We start from the raw sequence: 16301 nt of genomic DNA, 5'->3' as shown, positions 1-16301 counted from the left end.
TTTGAATTTTTTATCCCTTTCATGAAAATCATTCGAATCATCCATCAAATTTTGAATATTTGTTCGAACCAATTGAATTTACAAATTTCTTGTTAGCATTTCCCCATTAATATTAGATTTTTCTGAGAATAAAGATGATTACATCCATCAAAAGCAAGAAAATATAAATTGCATATAGGCTAAAAACTCAGAAATTATCTATAAAAAAAAATTACTTTTTCCAATAAGTTTTTCATCGCCATAAAATAATGCTCTTTTGGTGATCTTCTATATTTTTTCTTCTCTTCTATCTATACAAAACTTATATTTAAGTTATTTTGTTTATGGAAATATTAGTCAATATATAGTTTCATCTTGTAAGTTCTCAAATGATGGATACTATTTTTTCTACTTCTTGATGATGGTCTGATACTTTTTTGGTTTTTAAAACTTTCGCTGTGTACCCCACACTAAACAGTTCTCACTCTCTTGGTAATAGATGATTCCATTTAAGTAGAATTTCATCTTGCTTTTGTGTTATAAATTTTGATTGGATAAACTGCAATGGTCTGATAAATTAAATTAACATTCCCTTGAGTTTTGCTTCATTTTTTTTTTGAGAGATTGAGTTTTGCTTCATGTGCATCAGCATAATTACGGGAGAATTGTGATGGACCAAAATCAGAAAATGAGATGTTGTTCTGCCTCAAGTTAAATGACCTAAAAATGGGGCATGGATTCTCTCCTGTGAAGTTTTTACTAGAGGAGGTCCAGTGCACATCCACATCATTTATATATTTTTAATGATTAGAACTACATTAATTATAAGGAAAATATGGGGTTGAGATTTCAGAGGACAAAAACTGCATTGGAGAGGATCTCTTCCCCTAAAAATGTTTCAGGATGGTGGCCTTATGTAGCATAGGACATTATGTTCCATAATAATTGTAATTTGTATCAAAGTTTAGGCAACTGATCTGGTGCGCTTTTAATTTTGAACCTAACCTTTGTTTTTTATTTATTTTTGGACAGATTTTGGATTTAGTCCCTGCACTATCGCACCTGTACTTCCAAGAAAAAAATCCTGTTACATTATCACATGCTCAAGCATGCGTTTTGCTCTGCAGAAACAGAATATTTTGCACATTGAGGTTAACATTTTTGGGTGAAATAACACAATCATGTGATTATTTAGCAGTTAACACCTAATGTACAGGCAATAAATTAAGGGCAACCAAATGCTGAGTACCATTATTGGATTAGTGTTTCAGAAAATTTTAGCCTCATTCTTTTGAATTTTTTTATATTATCTGGTCAATTCATCATGATACAAATTGTCTGTTTAATCAACAAGGTCTTCTAAAATTCATTGCTTAATTTTGTGAGTAGGTTTGAATATACCATATTTTTTTGCCATTAAGTAGAACTATTTATCCTGTTTGATTACTTCCCTGTTGGTGCCCTTTCAAAAAGATGGAATCGCATTCTTATTTGTGCACTTTCGTTTAATAGGGACAAATTAAGTTGGAAAGGCAACAAATATTGTCTCTATTTATAGAGGTTATGAAAAAATTCTAACTAGTATCTATATGGCCTTGCATCCAAGGAGATTGAATCAACTATGACACTACTGAAAGAAGTACGTTAATAATCGTTGAACATTGTGTATTGACCTGATGTTTTCACTGAATTTCATAGCAAGTTTGGTTAGTGAAGATTGAAATTCTCACATGCACGTGCTGCAGTATGTTTGTTTCAGAATAACATGGCAACTTCGCTTTTTATCCTTCACTAATCTTGAGACTCTTTTTCTTTTCCCCATTTATCCTGGTTTTCTTCTGTTTTGTCCCCTACCTCAATAGTGTTTCTGTGGATGAAGACCTCAACGATGGAGCTAAACAAGTTGTGGTATGTACTTCCATCTTTTGCTTTAGTTTTTTATAAGATCCTAAAATAATCCCCATCCTTGTTTGTTTCCACATCCAATTCTTGATAAATCTTATCTTTAACATTATCACTGGATTACTGTATAGGACGATATGAAGGCAAAATCAGAATCACTCTTTACTCATAAATTGATCTAGCGGTATGCCTTTGAAGACGGAGCATCTAGCTTTGACGATGTTTTGCAAAATATTGGTGATAAAATACCCACAGGCCACAGGAGTTCTGGTCAGTATTGAATCGAATAGGAAAGTAAATTCTGAAAACGAGAACGGAATTCATAAGAGTGATGAAAAGCGACACATGGACAATCATAACCATAAAACAAGTAAAAAGGAAAAGAGGAAAAGGTCTTGACCTAGAGAAGAACCATTGCAGAACCGTGATGATTTCAGGCATTGTTGGTCCCGTTAGGAGTAATACCGAGCAAAGTACATATCTAAATTGAAGAAAGGGGGAAGAGTGTCTTCCAAGATTAGATTCTATATTGGATGTCCGTGTCTTGTTCTTGATGGTTGAGTGGAATCATATATGTTAATTTCAAGTACAGGAATCTGTACTACTGCTGTACTTAAATTCTGTTTTTTTTTTTTTTTTGTTTTGGCAATTCCCAGTTTTTTTCTCTCTATTTGGGGGGAGGAACTATATTAATGTTATATACACATTATTTCCAAGATAGTTATTAGTAAACAAATTTGATTTGGCGATTTATTATGAGTTTTATGGTTATATGAGAGGAGCTCTAATCCTCAATCCTTCAAAATATCCGCTACGCACCATAGTTGTACTTTTTATTGTAAAAGATAAGAAGACAATGGTTTCAAAAAGTAAACGTTTTAAACCCGATGTCATTTGTATCAAACACTCCTTAGGTTCCCAACAGAAAGTAAACTGAACATGTCTCATGCACATAATCACATTCTTTTGTAAGAGATGCATTTTAGATATCCAATCTACAACCTGAATTTCAACATTCCTCACATAACTGAAATATACATGATTCGATTATAGGCCCTGATAACAAACTGATTGCTAATAACTAAATTCTGGGACAATTAACAGCAACAGAACAAATTAACTGGCATCGAATTTGGACTACAGAATGAAAACTTGGACAAACTAACTGGCATCGAAACTGGACTGATTGCTAATCACAGAACTGAAATTAACTGATTGCATCAAAAGATAAACAAAATGAGAGTTTCACGCATTCATCCACTCTTTGATTAATCACAGAACTGAAATTAACTGGCATCAATGCATGAACAAAAAAAATGCTCCCACACTTTGATTTCACATTTCTCTAGTGCAGCAACAATTTTCGTCCTTTCTCTTTCAGTTGGAAATGCTTAACAAGTATTACCCCAGTATAAGACCGCACAGCAACTCCATTATAGTGGAACAAACCCCAACTAAGATCATTAGCTACATCCACAATTGTCCAAAACTCATTTGAAATAACTCCATTATCTAATACACTGAAATAGAATGTGCCATATATCTTACCTTTCTTAACCCTACATTTTCTCCTCCTGCATACCATTTATAATGATAATGTAAATTGTAAAGTCTGAGTATAATGATTCATCATACTGCTTTGTGTAAAAAACGGTTATAGTAACTTAGATGCATAATTTCAGCAAACTACTTCTCTGGTCTCTTCCACTCACTGTCCCTAGTAGCTACTTTTATGCGACCTTATTTTCAATACATATAATTTATTTATTGTATTTTCCCATTCAAACATGATATGCACCAGCTAGCCCACCATACAGTTGGAATGTTGGATTGCCTTGTAATCTAAGGAATGTTTTTCCGATTAACATAAATTTATTATTTGCCTAAAAAAGTTTTACCACAGGTCAAGCAATCCTATTTAACTAACTTTAGAGAAAAATTGGAGCATTATAGCTCATTATTAGAGTACATAGCCTACCTAAGGAATAACAGTTTGGTAGCACTGTAAATTGATTAAGTTGACGCAGTTAGATAAGGCAATATGTAGTTAGATTTAATTATATTGCTTAACCATTTATTCTAGTTATAATTATTCAAAAAATTCTATAACCTCTCTCACATCATCACATTCATCATTTGACGAAAGAAAAAAATGAAGGGAAGATTATTCTGTTTTCTGCTAACTCTTCAAATAGTGAGTTTGGTTTCTGTTGTAAAGAGACTTTTATTTTCAAATCAACTTACTAATTTTCAGTTATTAATGTTAACTCTTTTCAACTTTTATTTTTTGCAGCTCAAGAAAAGGCTCCAAAATCTTCACCACCTTATACCATTGAATCAAAAAAGGTATGTTCTAATGTACATGACTATAAAGGTATTTAGGTGAGAGTGTAACAGGAACACAATAATAATTTAATAAGAGAAATGATATTTTGATAACCACTTTTTGACAACTTTTGGACAACTTTCTCTCTCATACTCACATGATGTTGTTATCATCTCTCTTCCTTTTTCTCTCTCCATTGTTTTTGACCAATAAGAAGTGAGAAAAACAAGGTTGTCAACAAAGTTGTCATCAAATGGATGTCAAAATATCATTACTCATTTAATAAATAATAAATAAAAAAATAAACTCTACTTTAGTAGTAATACACCTAGCTAATAATGGAATACAAATACATCATATTCCACAATAGCATCTCCTTTGGTATAATCAACGGAATAAAATTTAGCTTGAGCATACTGCATACCCACGTACAAAACGAAAAGCCCCAGTTCCACCAATGATGGCCATTTCTCTAATAGGTTCACTCATGATCATGTTCCTTTCCAATATACTAAGGGTGCTTCCATTGAAATCTCCACATAGTGAACGCAATGGTCATCACCATCATTAGTCCCATCTCCTCTTGTGATATGGAAGTGTAAATTCCTTGAGCCTTACCCACAAAGTCACGTTCAGGACCAGCCGTCAATGGGTCGTTCATCACCACAACCATCCCGAATGGCAACACATTTTTTACCTTGCCATTGGGCTCAGCTACAAATACCATGCTTGGTTTTGGTCCTGACACGATGTCGTGAAAGTAAAAGTGAAGGTGAGTGAATTTCTCTTCTTGAAAACCCAACATTGTTGAGGATAGGCTTTTATAGTAATTAGTGGCAGTGACAATGGATATTATGGAGAGGAGAGTAAGGTTCAAAAAATGAGAAGAGTTATGGAGGATTGTGAAGATTTTGCCATGGTTGATGCGAATGAACTAAGAATGTTGTTTTGGTTGTCATTGTTGTTAGTCTCATAACTGTTTTTTTTTTAATTGGCCAATATTATCCACGTCAAGTAGTACTAAAAACAGTGCCACTCGCGGCTAAGAAAAGGAAAATACAAATGCACCGAATATAGGCGGAGCACTAATAAAACACATGTCAAACAAATAACCCCATGATTCAAACTAGAATAGTCAAATGAATATTTAGAAGGATTCATTGCACACTTAGTTCACATTAGTAAAATAAATTTCAAATGGATTTGTTCAATTTGACTAGTTACTAAATCATTTAACCAAAAAATTATCTCTGGACTTAAAATATCACACTAGCAACTTTTGGAAGCCAAAAAGAATGCGCAATGAGTTCGAAATAAACAAATTCTTGCAGGAAAACTCATTAGTTGACACCAAAAGACTCACTAAGCAGAAAGCATGAATTGATAAACAAGATAATCTCAAGAAAATCTGTAAAGACTAAATCCACAAATTGTTTTATTAAAGAACTATTTAAGCAACATAGAGTAGATGGATAATAGTGTGAATTAACTACAAATTCAGAGTTTCACTTCATGAGACAAAGAAGTTTAGCACAAACTAAAAAGAACTAAGCAACAGTGTGAATTAACTACATTACATGGACAACAGTGTAAACTTACTAACTACAAATTTCATAGAGATTCAATTCAGCAGAGAAAGAACTAAACCGCAATCTTCATCATCATCGAAGCATCGCACTCATAGGCCATGGTGATCTTCAATCTCAACCATTGGCTTGACCTGAGGCATGGGAGACACACCTGCTGCAGCAGTGACATCAGCAGCACAACCACCACGTCCATCAAGAGCAGAGCAGGTTTCTTCCGTCGCCTGACCAGCAGAATCTGATACAGTAGCAGCTCTGGCTCCGACACCCGCTCCTTCCGATGCTCCTTCACCTCCTAAGATAGTATCATAAGTAGCCGCAATAGGATTGATATGCGGAAAAGGCAAATACACGCTGTGCACAACTATCTTCACATTACAGATGACGTCAGCAACCTTCACCCTCACATAGTTAATCCTCATCGGCGCTGATGTCACTCCTCCGCCAGAAGTAGAGATCAGAAGCGGCTGACCACGCTCCAATGTAGGCAGAGCAGTTCCAACTGGAAGCTTCTCAAGATCGGCAATCGACAAGTAATGATTCGGTATGATATGGAATCGCACATTGCTGATATACGATTGAGAGCCGGAGAATATAGAAAGATCATCGACCGCGAAAATAGTCATGTTGTTGAGAGTTATTAGCTCTGCGTATTTTACCTTCATCGCAAGGGAGAGGATGCTGAAACCGTTATTACGAAGCCTGAGCATTGCATCTCGTAGCATGAGGCGCATAATAGCAGGGAGCACGGTGGCGCCGGTAGTGTGAACGTGAGCACTGGAACGGTGATCAGGATGAAACGGAAAGGAGAGTGAAGTCATTCTCTCAACGTCGCAAGAAAACGGAGAAAGCGTAGAGACGAAACCTTGAAGACCGTGAACCACAAGCATTCCGTTGTTGAATAGATTCGGTTGAGTAATCTCAACGCCTCCGATGAAGACTTTTGGAGCATCGCCGGTAGTGATGTTCGAATGAATCGAATCGGAAGTGACGGTTATGCAACGGCCTGGACTGAGCGTCTCGATCTTGGTGCCAAAAGGAAGGGTACGCAAATATTCGATGGTGAATAAACCTGGAACGATGTGTTCGCGGAGTAGATTCGGAACAGAGCAAGAAAAGCAAGCGTGAAGCGAAGCATCGGAGGGAGCGAAAATGGTGGAAGGACCGGTCCAAGCAGAGGAAGCGGTGGTTGCAGCGTCGGAGAGCGACGGAGCGGCGGTTGCAAGCTCGTGAAATCCGAGATGAGACAAAATCGGTGGAAGTAATGCAGTGTGAGAGAAGAATGAATGTTCTTGAAGATCGTGTGGAGGTAGCGGTGGGAGTGAAGCTTCGAAGCCTTCAGTGGCGGTGACCTTGTCACCGGAAAGCATGGCGGTGAAGAAGATTGCGAAGAGCATTGCGGTGAATCGTAGAGAGGAAAAGGTTGAAGAGTTTTCCATAGTTGTTAGTGAAGATTTGATTTCAATTCTGTGAGAGGGAAAATGAATGGAATGGGAATGAAATGCAGAGTGAAGTACTTGTATACGCGCGGGGAATGAAACGGTTAGAGAAATATCGTAAGCGTGTGAGTTTGTTACGCGATTGTTAGAGGTTTAAAGTTTTCGAATCTTTGGGATTGTAAGCGTGCGAAATATATTTTTTGTTTATTTTTATTTTTCAAATGGAAGTGGAAAAAATAGAAAATTAAAATTAGTGATTGATTCATCTTTTGAACAATGTTTTTCATCTTCCGATCAACTCTTCACATCATTGCGGGTTAATGGTTGTAACACATCTCATATCATGGTAACAAGTTCGCCTCCCTCAAGAGGGAGGAGGATAGGCTTAAGAAAATTTCAATGGTTGAATTAAACTTATGAAATGGACTTGACATTTGATTATCTGCCCATATAAATTTTGGGTCAAGGTAGTGCTAAATACTCTTGCGATGATCTTAGAATTCCAACTGTAAATAATAATAAGTCTATTTATATTTCTACTTGGAGGGCTATTGTTAGTGTTTAAGAGGATGTCTCTAGTAACATAACTAGGTGTATTCAGAATGGTCACCAAGTTTGATTTTGAAAAGATGTTTGGATTTGGGATTATGAGCCTTTACGAAATATCGCCTCCAATGGTTTTCCCATTGTTCATATGGAGTTTTTTTTGTCTTCTCATTATGTTATTGATGACCGATGAAACTCAGAATTGTTCAATCAACTTATTCCTCGATAAATTTGTGAGAAAATTATAGTTATCAAGCCTTCTTCTAATGGAAAATATGATTTTCCTTGGTGGAACCTTGCTAGAATATGGAGTTATCAAGCCTTTCTCAAATCACCGTATTCTATCATGCATGGTAAACATCACTTCTTCTCAACAAACCATGATATCTTTCAAGACATCTGGTCTTGGCAAGGCCCGAACATGTATAAAGCTTTCTTCTGAATTTCCATGTGAAATGAACTTAATTAAACGTGCGTGCAAACAAGTTTTACATCAGTCGCGTATAACAATCCCTTTAAAAAGTCTTATTGAACTTAACTTAATTGGACTTGAGTTCGAATTGCGAATACCTCGTTTTATTCACCTTCAAATTTCTAACCACCGTCGTACTTAAAAAACAAAAAACAATTCATTAAAGAATATTAGTTAAAATAAAATTAAACTAAACGTGTATTAAAAAGTGTGTTGGTAGAGTATTTTTTTAACGAAGTCCCCAAAAATTGAAGAAAAGAAGTGAACGACAAAATAAGATAACGATATGAGAAAGTCTATCATGGTCACAAATATAAATGTACAGTGTTTAGACACACACACATAAAAATATTTTTTCTAATAATAAAAAAGAACTTGATAATAAAATGATTTAGTCTTTTAAAAAAAAGGTTTTTGATGTGTGTGTGACCAAATACTATGCATTTATATTTGTGTCCATGCAAGAATGCCTCTAAGGATATTTTTCTTTTTCTTTTATCGATCCGCGTGTGAGCAACGGCAAGTTAAGACGCGAATATATATTTCACAAAAGGGTTTACACGAGAAATTGAAGAACGGCAGAAAGGTCAGAGAAATGGGTGTGACAAAGGAACAAGTCGAATCATCTTTGAACTCCAAACTCAACCCTTCCCATCTTGTAAGCTTTTCTTTCCCAATTTCGTTCCTTTCCTTTGATTTACGCTGTTTTCACTAATGAACATGCCTTAATTTCAACACACCATGTTTTTTTTTTTTTTTTTTTTTTTGCATATCAAATCCATTAGCATACTCAACTATGATGTTTAGGTCATATTACTATTTTCCATCCTAAGCCCTAATTATTTTGAACTGTGCAATTCCTTTGTCTGTCAATACATATGCTTCATACCACTTAGCATTGGAGATATAAAAATCCCTAATTGTGTAAGACGGTGTCATTATAGTTCCCAAATGTATCCAAAATTCAAAAACATCATCGAGTTTGTTCGGTTAGTAGTTTCATAGACCAAACTAATAGATACATTCAATGACCAAACTAACTAACCTAAGACACTTGAGGACTGAATTGACTAGCGAAAGACACTTTTAGGAAAGTTGTTGTAATTTTGATACAACCAAGGGACTACATTGACACCGCCCGTTGTATTCAATATTCATGCAAGGACCCTAATAGTTTTTATTTGTGGCTATCTGGAGTCTATATTGCAATTTCTTCTGATAGACTAAGAGCAAATTCCGAAGAGACTGTTAAATTAGTGTTGACTCGTGAAGTTTTCACACTGGTATGATCTGATTGTTAACATGATCAGAGTTTAATGGCTGTGCACTGGCAGCGTACAATTTTACACTCACATCTAACGAGAGACTGCCATTTTTCCCCATCACACAAACAGTTTCAAAATAACTATACAAAAGTGGTGGTGACGTGGCAACTTAGTGAATTCACATTGGATGTCAGTGTAAAACTGGTTTATAGTAACAACGCATACCCTTTACTTCCTTTTTACTTTTGATTTGACGATACTATTTTCTTTTTACTAAATTTGACAGTACTTTTGTTTGCTTTGTTATAGAACATCATTCAGTAATCAGTATGCAGTTCTTTTGAAATAACTTGTCATTTTAAATTTCATTTATATGTTTTTTTAATTAGATTTATTTTCTTGTTTTTAAGGGGTAAAACGCACATTACAAAGCCATTAAGTTTACCCTTTTACACATTTGCAGCGTACACTTTTTTTTTTTTTTTGAGATAATTGTCAGCAAGTTATGTTAGTTTTTCAGGGTTCGAACTCCTACTGCTTAAAAACTCCTTATGTTATTTAGCTTACCAACCAAACTATCTACTTGGCTACTTAGGACGCACAAACACTTTGTTTTCAAGCACCCCTCTTTTTCTAAAATGAACTTTGGCAAATGTGAATTTTTAACACCTAATGTTACATTTGTTGAAGAGCATCCGAAGTGAAATATGTTAAAGTTGGTACTTCATGCTGAAAGGGAAAATGATCAAACTTCTAAGGGATTATTATTTATTTATTTTGGTTTGTGCTTGAAAACCTAACCTTCAATCTATCAGTTTTACAGTTTACCTAAGTTCACGAGAGTTATGCGAAACAAACTATACTACTGCACCAACTTGAAAATGTGAACCTTTCATTTGTATTTGACCCTTCTCTTTTTTCCTTTTGAATTTCTTATGTTTCTTTTGTTTGTGTTTCAGGAAGTAACTGATATATCTGGAGGGTAAGTTTTGTTTTCCATCTAACACATTTTTTATTAGCTTCTTTCTACCACCGTATACTTGTCGCTTATATCTTACAATCTTATAATTCCATGTTGGTATTATCAGGTGTGGTTCAAGTTTTGCAGTTGAGATTGTTTCAGAACAATTTGAAGGAAAAAGGCTATTGGAAAGGCATCGAATGGTGAATGCTGCCTTAGAGGAGGAAATGAAAGAGATTCATGCACTCTCTGTAAAGAAAGCTATAACTCCAGAGCAGTGGAAAAAACAGCAAGAGTCCAACCAATCAAATCCTGCGGCCTAGAGCATATAATATTTATAAATAAAAAATCCTTACAATATGTTGCTGGCAGTATTTGTTCTATGTATTATTTGCTGCCACTCAAATTTTATGTTGCACTGCTAAATTTTAGTTGACAAAGTCCCTGACTTTCAGTGGGGTAATTTTATGATAATTGCTCTCTTTTATACTTTCTTGGGTATTGCTTACTAGAATACATGTAAGCATGCTCAATAGAGATGAAAGTTGGAAGAAACGAAGGCAAAGTAAAAAGCTAAGTATGCATGATTTATGAAGGATTCTTGCATGTTTGAATCTGAATGCATTAATTAATTTCTATTTTTCCGAACTTTTAATTCTTTCCAAGTTCATTCTTTATGTGGAACCAATTTGTTGACTTGAAGTGGGTGTCCTTTTCATTTTTCTTCTGAGGGTTTTGTTTTCAGTCTGGATTTTTAACCTTGCTAGTTCATTTGGAGGACGTTATGGATGAGTATTATGTTTCAACCTTTAGGTGATTTTCGCTATGTCCTGATACATCATGACAGCGAGTTTGGTAAAATGAAGGCATTGTAGGTTTGCTGAACCTTCGAATTGTATATTAGCCAAAGTTATGGTAGCACACCGTGATTTCGTCAAATTTACCACAAGTTCAAACGTGCACACATCTTTTACACCGTAAATCTTACAATTGTGTCTTGTTATCTCACTACACAAGGTTCAAAGGTGCCTTGAAAGTCTACTGTTTTCTTTACATCTGAACTAAGTAGCTTGATAATGCTCCTCTTCGCTTATGAACACAATTGATTCATAAATCTTATGAACGAGTCTTTATTTTATACGCTGAATGCAAGGAATGGTTGAAAACCACATCAAGTGCAATCAACACTTTTTATTGTTATTGTTGTATACTTTTGTACTCAATTTGTGCACACTATAGGAACATTTGGCTTTTGAGGTCAATAAGTAAGACTAATAGACCAACACGTACAGTGTCTATCTCATGGACCTCATATATTCTATGAATTTTAACCACATGTCTCGATAGACCTATCCAAAAGATTAGAAAAAATCAAATAAAGACAACTAACATGTACATAGTTCCACTGTCACTAAAATTTTGAGACACCCTTTTATCAGAAAACTTGAAAGAACAACGTGCGAGGTGTCACCACCATGACCCTCTACCCTGTTTCATTATTCTGTATTTGATCTTAAAGGTTATGTGAGTCAGTGCATCCATCAATGAATGATTCTCATGTGAGTCCTCTGGTTTGTAGAACCATGAATATCATGAAACTTCAAAGATTTGGACCACCTAGTAATCTTTCATGGATAAACACTTCAAGATTTGGTGAGAAGCCATTATGGTTTAGACCCATTACTATCATTAAAGTTGCAGAACAATCTTCTGGCTATGGCTTAGTTGAAGATGAAGCACTTGGACAGAAGAAAAGAGAGCTTTACCAGGCTCTGGAAGGTAGCATCTTCAATTATTATTCTTGTTATTATTTGTTATTGTGAGCTATTGTTAGCACTGGTTGACAAAGTGGAAAGAGTAATTTGTTTGAAATGGGTAAACAAATGTGTTTGAAGGAATCAACAGAGGGATATTTGGAATTCCATCTGGCAAGAAGTTAGAAATTGAAAGTTTGGTGAAGCAGCTAGAATCTCAAAATCCAACTCCAGAACCAACTCTAGAACTAGAGAAGGTAACTTCATGTCAAGGCTTTAAAATCGACACGGTACAGTCATGCCGCGACTCTTGATATTATGGAGAGTTCTCGTTAAATGTGGTTGATGCGGTGTCATAAGCGGCTGTTATGGCCGCAAAGACATAAAAAAACATTGATGTCGAGGCCTAAATCACAATTTTTTTAAACTATATTAACTGTCATACTCAAACTTTCATAATCATGTTATGTTTCTATTACTGGAAGGTGGATGGGTGTTGGAGGCTTGTTTATAGCACTATCTCTATTTTGGGTTCAAGAAGGACAAAGTTAGGCCTAAGAGACTTTATTGCATTGGGTGATTTCTTTCAGACTATTGATAAAGCCAAGGTACAAATACAACGCACTTCTCAATTTTGTATGATATATGACCCTTTTTCTTTTGACTTAGAGATTTTATTTGATAATGATAATATTAAACTTCAGAAGACACAACTAAGCATAGTTTCCAATCACAAAGTTCGTATTTTTGTGTCAGAACTCAGAATTGCTTAATCCGTGTTTGCTCTTAATTTCTAGTTTGAAGTTAGTTTTTTTATTTTAATTTTTTTGTTTTGTTTCATTATTGCAACTGTGCAACACACACAATCTGTTGCATCAATTGTTTTACAAATTAGAGGGTTTGGTTTGTGTGCCGCAGTTAGCCACATCTAAACCGTCTGTCTGACCAAAATCATATGGTCCATAATTTAATGTAGATTTTGTTTTGTTTTTTAAAATCTAAAATACTAAGCTTGAAATCTGGATTGTTTGATTTTGACCGGACAATCCAAAATTAGAACCGAAAAAACTATCGTAGAAAGTGAACTATAGGTCAATTATGCTTACATTGTTAAAGTTTGAGTCTTTTAGCACATGCAGGGCTAAATTGAATCAAAAATAATTAGATGAAATTAAATTAAATGACCAACATAATAATCTCGTCTATTTTGATTTATTATTGAGTTTAATTAAACATTGGTGTTGTGATTTGAAAATGAAGAGCAAAGCGGTGAACGTGATCAAGTTCAATGCAAAAGGGTTGATATTGTTGTGTGGAGAGCTTAGTATTGAGGCCTCATTCAAGATTGCTTCCAAAACAGTTAAATCTCCTACTCTTTGTTTGGTTGCTTTTAGTTAATGATATTGCTGCCAAATAACTACTTATTTAACTTCTACTTCAAATTCACAGAGGGTTGACATTAATTTTGAAAATTCCACAATCACTCCTGATCAGGTATATTACAAAGATATTAGTACATTTCCTTTTTGTTCTTGGCTAATCAAAATTTTCACTTCAATTTCCTATGTTTAATTAATTTTTCCTTCTTGCATGCACAGTTGATGAACCTGTTTCGGAAAAATTATGATATTTTGTTGGGCATCTTCAATCCAGAGGGATGGCTAGAAATCACGTATCCTAATTTTCGTTGATTGGTTTTCTTTTCTTTCTATTATATTAGTTGACAACATTGTTACATTGATTGTCTTTCTATGTTTTCATACTGCTAATATTGATGACAATTGTTGTTTCTTAATTCGATTATCTTATAGATATGTTGATGACAACATGAGAATAGGAAGGGATGACAAAGGCAATATCTTTGTGTTGGAAAGATTTGAAGATAATAGCAACTCGTAGCCGATCTTTTTTGTTTTCCACATGTTTCCTTCACGGAAAGTAATTTTGTCGAAACATGGTCAGGCATTAATTGTAGACACTTTTATCAGCCGGGATTCGAAGTTTGTTTCGACATAGTGGGAAAGTATCCCCTTCCGCTCGACACAACCCCAGTTGGTAACTTGTATCCATTGTGTTGGCCATGATTCATTCTAGGAAGTATTACAAAAATTATGCAAAGAAATTGCAATGATGCTTAATACTCACTGACTACTGTTGCATAGATGTCAGTCATTATGTTTTTATTCATTTGTCTCTATTTTTTTTTCTCTTGGGATTTATTAATTTAATGAAAGACAATAAAATGTAATTACTTAGCAAAAATAAAGAAGGTTCTTAAGCAGAATAAATGTGTCTCATACGGAATGTGAGGTAAAAAGGGGGGGAAAAAATACAATAATGAAATATGATTAAAAAGAGATGTAAAAGGGAATGAGAAGGAAATAGTTTGAGTGAATTAGCTAGCATATATGTTGACCATTACTGCTTGTTCAGGTGTGACACCAAATTAAAACCTTTTTTTTTTTTTTTTTTGGTAGTAATAACAACTTGTTTAGGACTGACAGACCATCAGAAAACAAGGATGTTTAGGACTACGGTCATCTGGCACCAAATCCACTCTCACATTTGAATAATGAATGTCAATAGCTCTGAACCCCGACCAAACGCTAACTACAATTCCTTAATCCTCAAGGTTTCAGTTTCGATTCTCCTCGATGCCAATTTAGGTGAGCAAATTTAGCTTCTTTAAAAAAAAAACTACAAATCTTTAGAATGGGTCAGGGCCACAACTCAACCATGGTAATGAGTTGTGTTATTTGAACAATCATTTCAATGATACTTACGAGACAACTATAATTTACAAAGAAAATGAGGTAATGACACAAAAACTAAAGCAATAGAGAGAAAAAGTAAAAACATAATGTGATTATAAAAGAGAAAGTTGTCACAAAAATTGTCAATTTTTTTTTTTGCGCAAATATCATTTCTCTTGATACTATATTATGTACCCTCCCAAATCCCAACTATCACAGTGCTTACATCCTTAATTACAATTTACAGGACTAATGCAATTACACCCATGCATTAGTCCCTGTAATTATAGGCCATTTGATTTTTCGTCCCTGAGCTTACTAATCCTCCCATCTTGTCCCTGTAAAAGTTAATCATTTGAAAATTCGTCCCTCGTCAGATTTAATCACTGCCACGTCACTGATTTGATGACGTGGCACTGCTAATTGAATCATATGCACGCGAAATGACCAAAATGCCCTGACTCATTTTGAAAATTGTTTTTAAAATTACAAAAATATGAAAATAAATTTAAAAAATTTAAAAAACAATTTAAAAATTCGGAAAATAAATTTTAAAATATTAAAATAATTTTCTGAATTCATTTTTTTGACCACGCGTGAAATGTCCATAATGCCCATGTTTTCATCTTCCCTCTTATTCCCTCTTCTTCTCACTCGACATTCACAGTAGCATTGTGGACATCATCAATTTCTTCATAAGTCTCATCATCAATTTCAACAGTAACAATTTCTTCCTCTATTGCTTCCATTCCAACTTTGCTTCTTCTATTTTTTTTCTTTTGTTGTGTGTTTCATCATCAATTTCAACAGTGGTAACAATTCATCCAAAACTCAACAATTTCTGGGTTTGACAGTTAAAGAAATTTATACAAAACTCAACAATTCATCCAAAACCCATTTCTTCTTCCTTCACCTCTACCACTCCCCAAACAGTCACACAATTATCTTTTCCTAAATCAATAACACAACAAAAAAAATCAAGACATAAACAGAACACAACACAATTATCTTTTCCCATAAACACATATGCAGAATAACATTTTTTTACCCTTCTTCACCCTCTTCATAAACCCTTCTTCATTTATCTTCATCCTTCCAAATATAATTCAAACTTCTTATTCTTCTTTTCACCCTCGATTCAGTTCTTCGTGGTCCTCTCTTTCACTCCTAGATCTAAATCGAACTCGGAGAAGATGAAGTGGGAAGGATTAGGATGTTGGTTTTTAAAGATTGATGGGTTGAAGATTTAATAGTGACAGTTATTAGGGCTAATGGTGTTTGATGTTGTGTCGATATGAATATTGTTGATTTAGAGAGA

At 34.6% G+C, this 16301-nt stretch overlaps 3 protein-coding genes and 1 pseudogene across 3 annotated transcripts; 2 read left to right on the top strand and 2 right to left on the bottom strand.

The window, feature by feature from the left end:
• Positions 1-4298: 4298 nt before the first annotated feature.
• Positions 4299-5171, bottom strand: LOC146933843 (pterocarpan synthase 1 pseudogene; annotated as a pseudogene).
• A 447-nt stretch (positions 5172-5618) lies between these two features.
• LOC146933842 (uncharacterized) lies at positions 5619-7462 on the bottom strand. Its single transcript, XM_085705633.1, has one exon. The coding sequence runs from the start codon at positions 7230-7232 to the stop codon at positions 5886-5888; it is 1347 nt and encodes a 448-aa protein (XP_085561759.1). The 5' UTR covers positions 7233-7462; the 3' UTR covers positions 5619-5885.
• A 1346-nt stretch (positions 7463-8808) lies between these two features.
• Positions 8809-11124, top strand: LOC146933841 (BolA-like family protein). The gene is made up of 3 exons (XM_085705632.1): positions 8809-8908; positions 10475-10497; positions 10604-11124. The coding sequence occupies exons 1-3, from the start codon at positions 8846-8848 to the stop codon at positions 10797-10799; spliced, it is 282 nt and encodes a 93-aa protein (XP_085561758.1). The 5' UTR covers positions 8809-8845; the 3' UTR covers positions 10800-11124.
• A 759-nt stretch (positions 11125-11883) lies between these two features.
• On the top strand, positions 11884-14417 carry LOC146933840 (Plastid-lipid associated protein PAP / fibrillin family protein). The gene is made up of 7 exons (XM_085705630.1): positions 11884-12255; positions 12372-12487; positions 12716-12838; positions 13491-13589; positions 13680-13724; positions 13829-13902; positions 14042-14417. Exons 1-7 carry the CDS (start codon positions 12021-12023, stop codon positions 14127-14129), a joined length of 780 nt encoding a protein of 259 aa, XP_085561756.1. The 5' UTR covers positions 11884-12020; the 3' UTR covers positions 14130-14417.
• The last annotated feature ends 1884 nt before the right edge of the window (positions 14418-16301 follow it).

This window comes from Medicago sativa, chromosome 4 (assembly GCF_051527215.1).
Source record: "Medicago sativa cultivar Bolivia chromosome 4, Bolivia_mono, whole genome shotgun sequence".
Classification (NCBI taxonomy): Eukaryota; Viridiplantae; Streptophyta; class Magnoliopsida; order Fabales; family Fabaceae; genus Medicago; species Medicago sativa.
The sequence above is the reverse complement of the archived record's forward strand: the minus strand, read 5'-3'. Positions and strand labels throughout refer to the sequence as shown.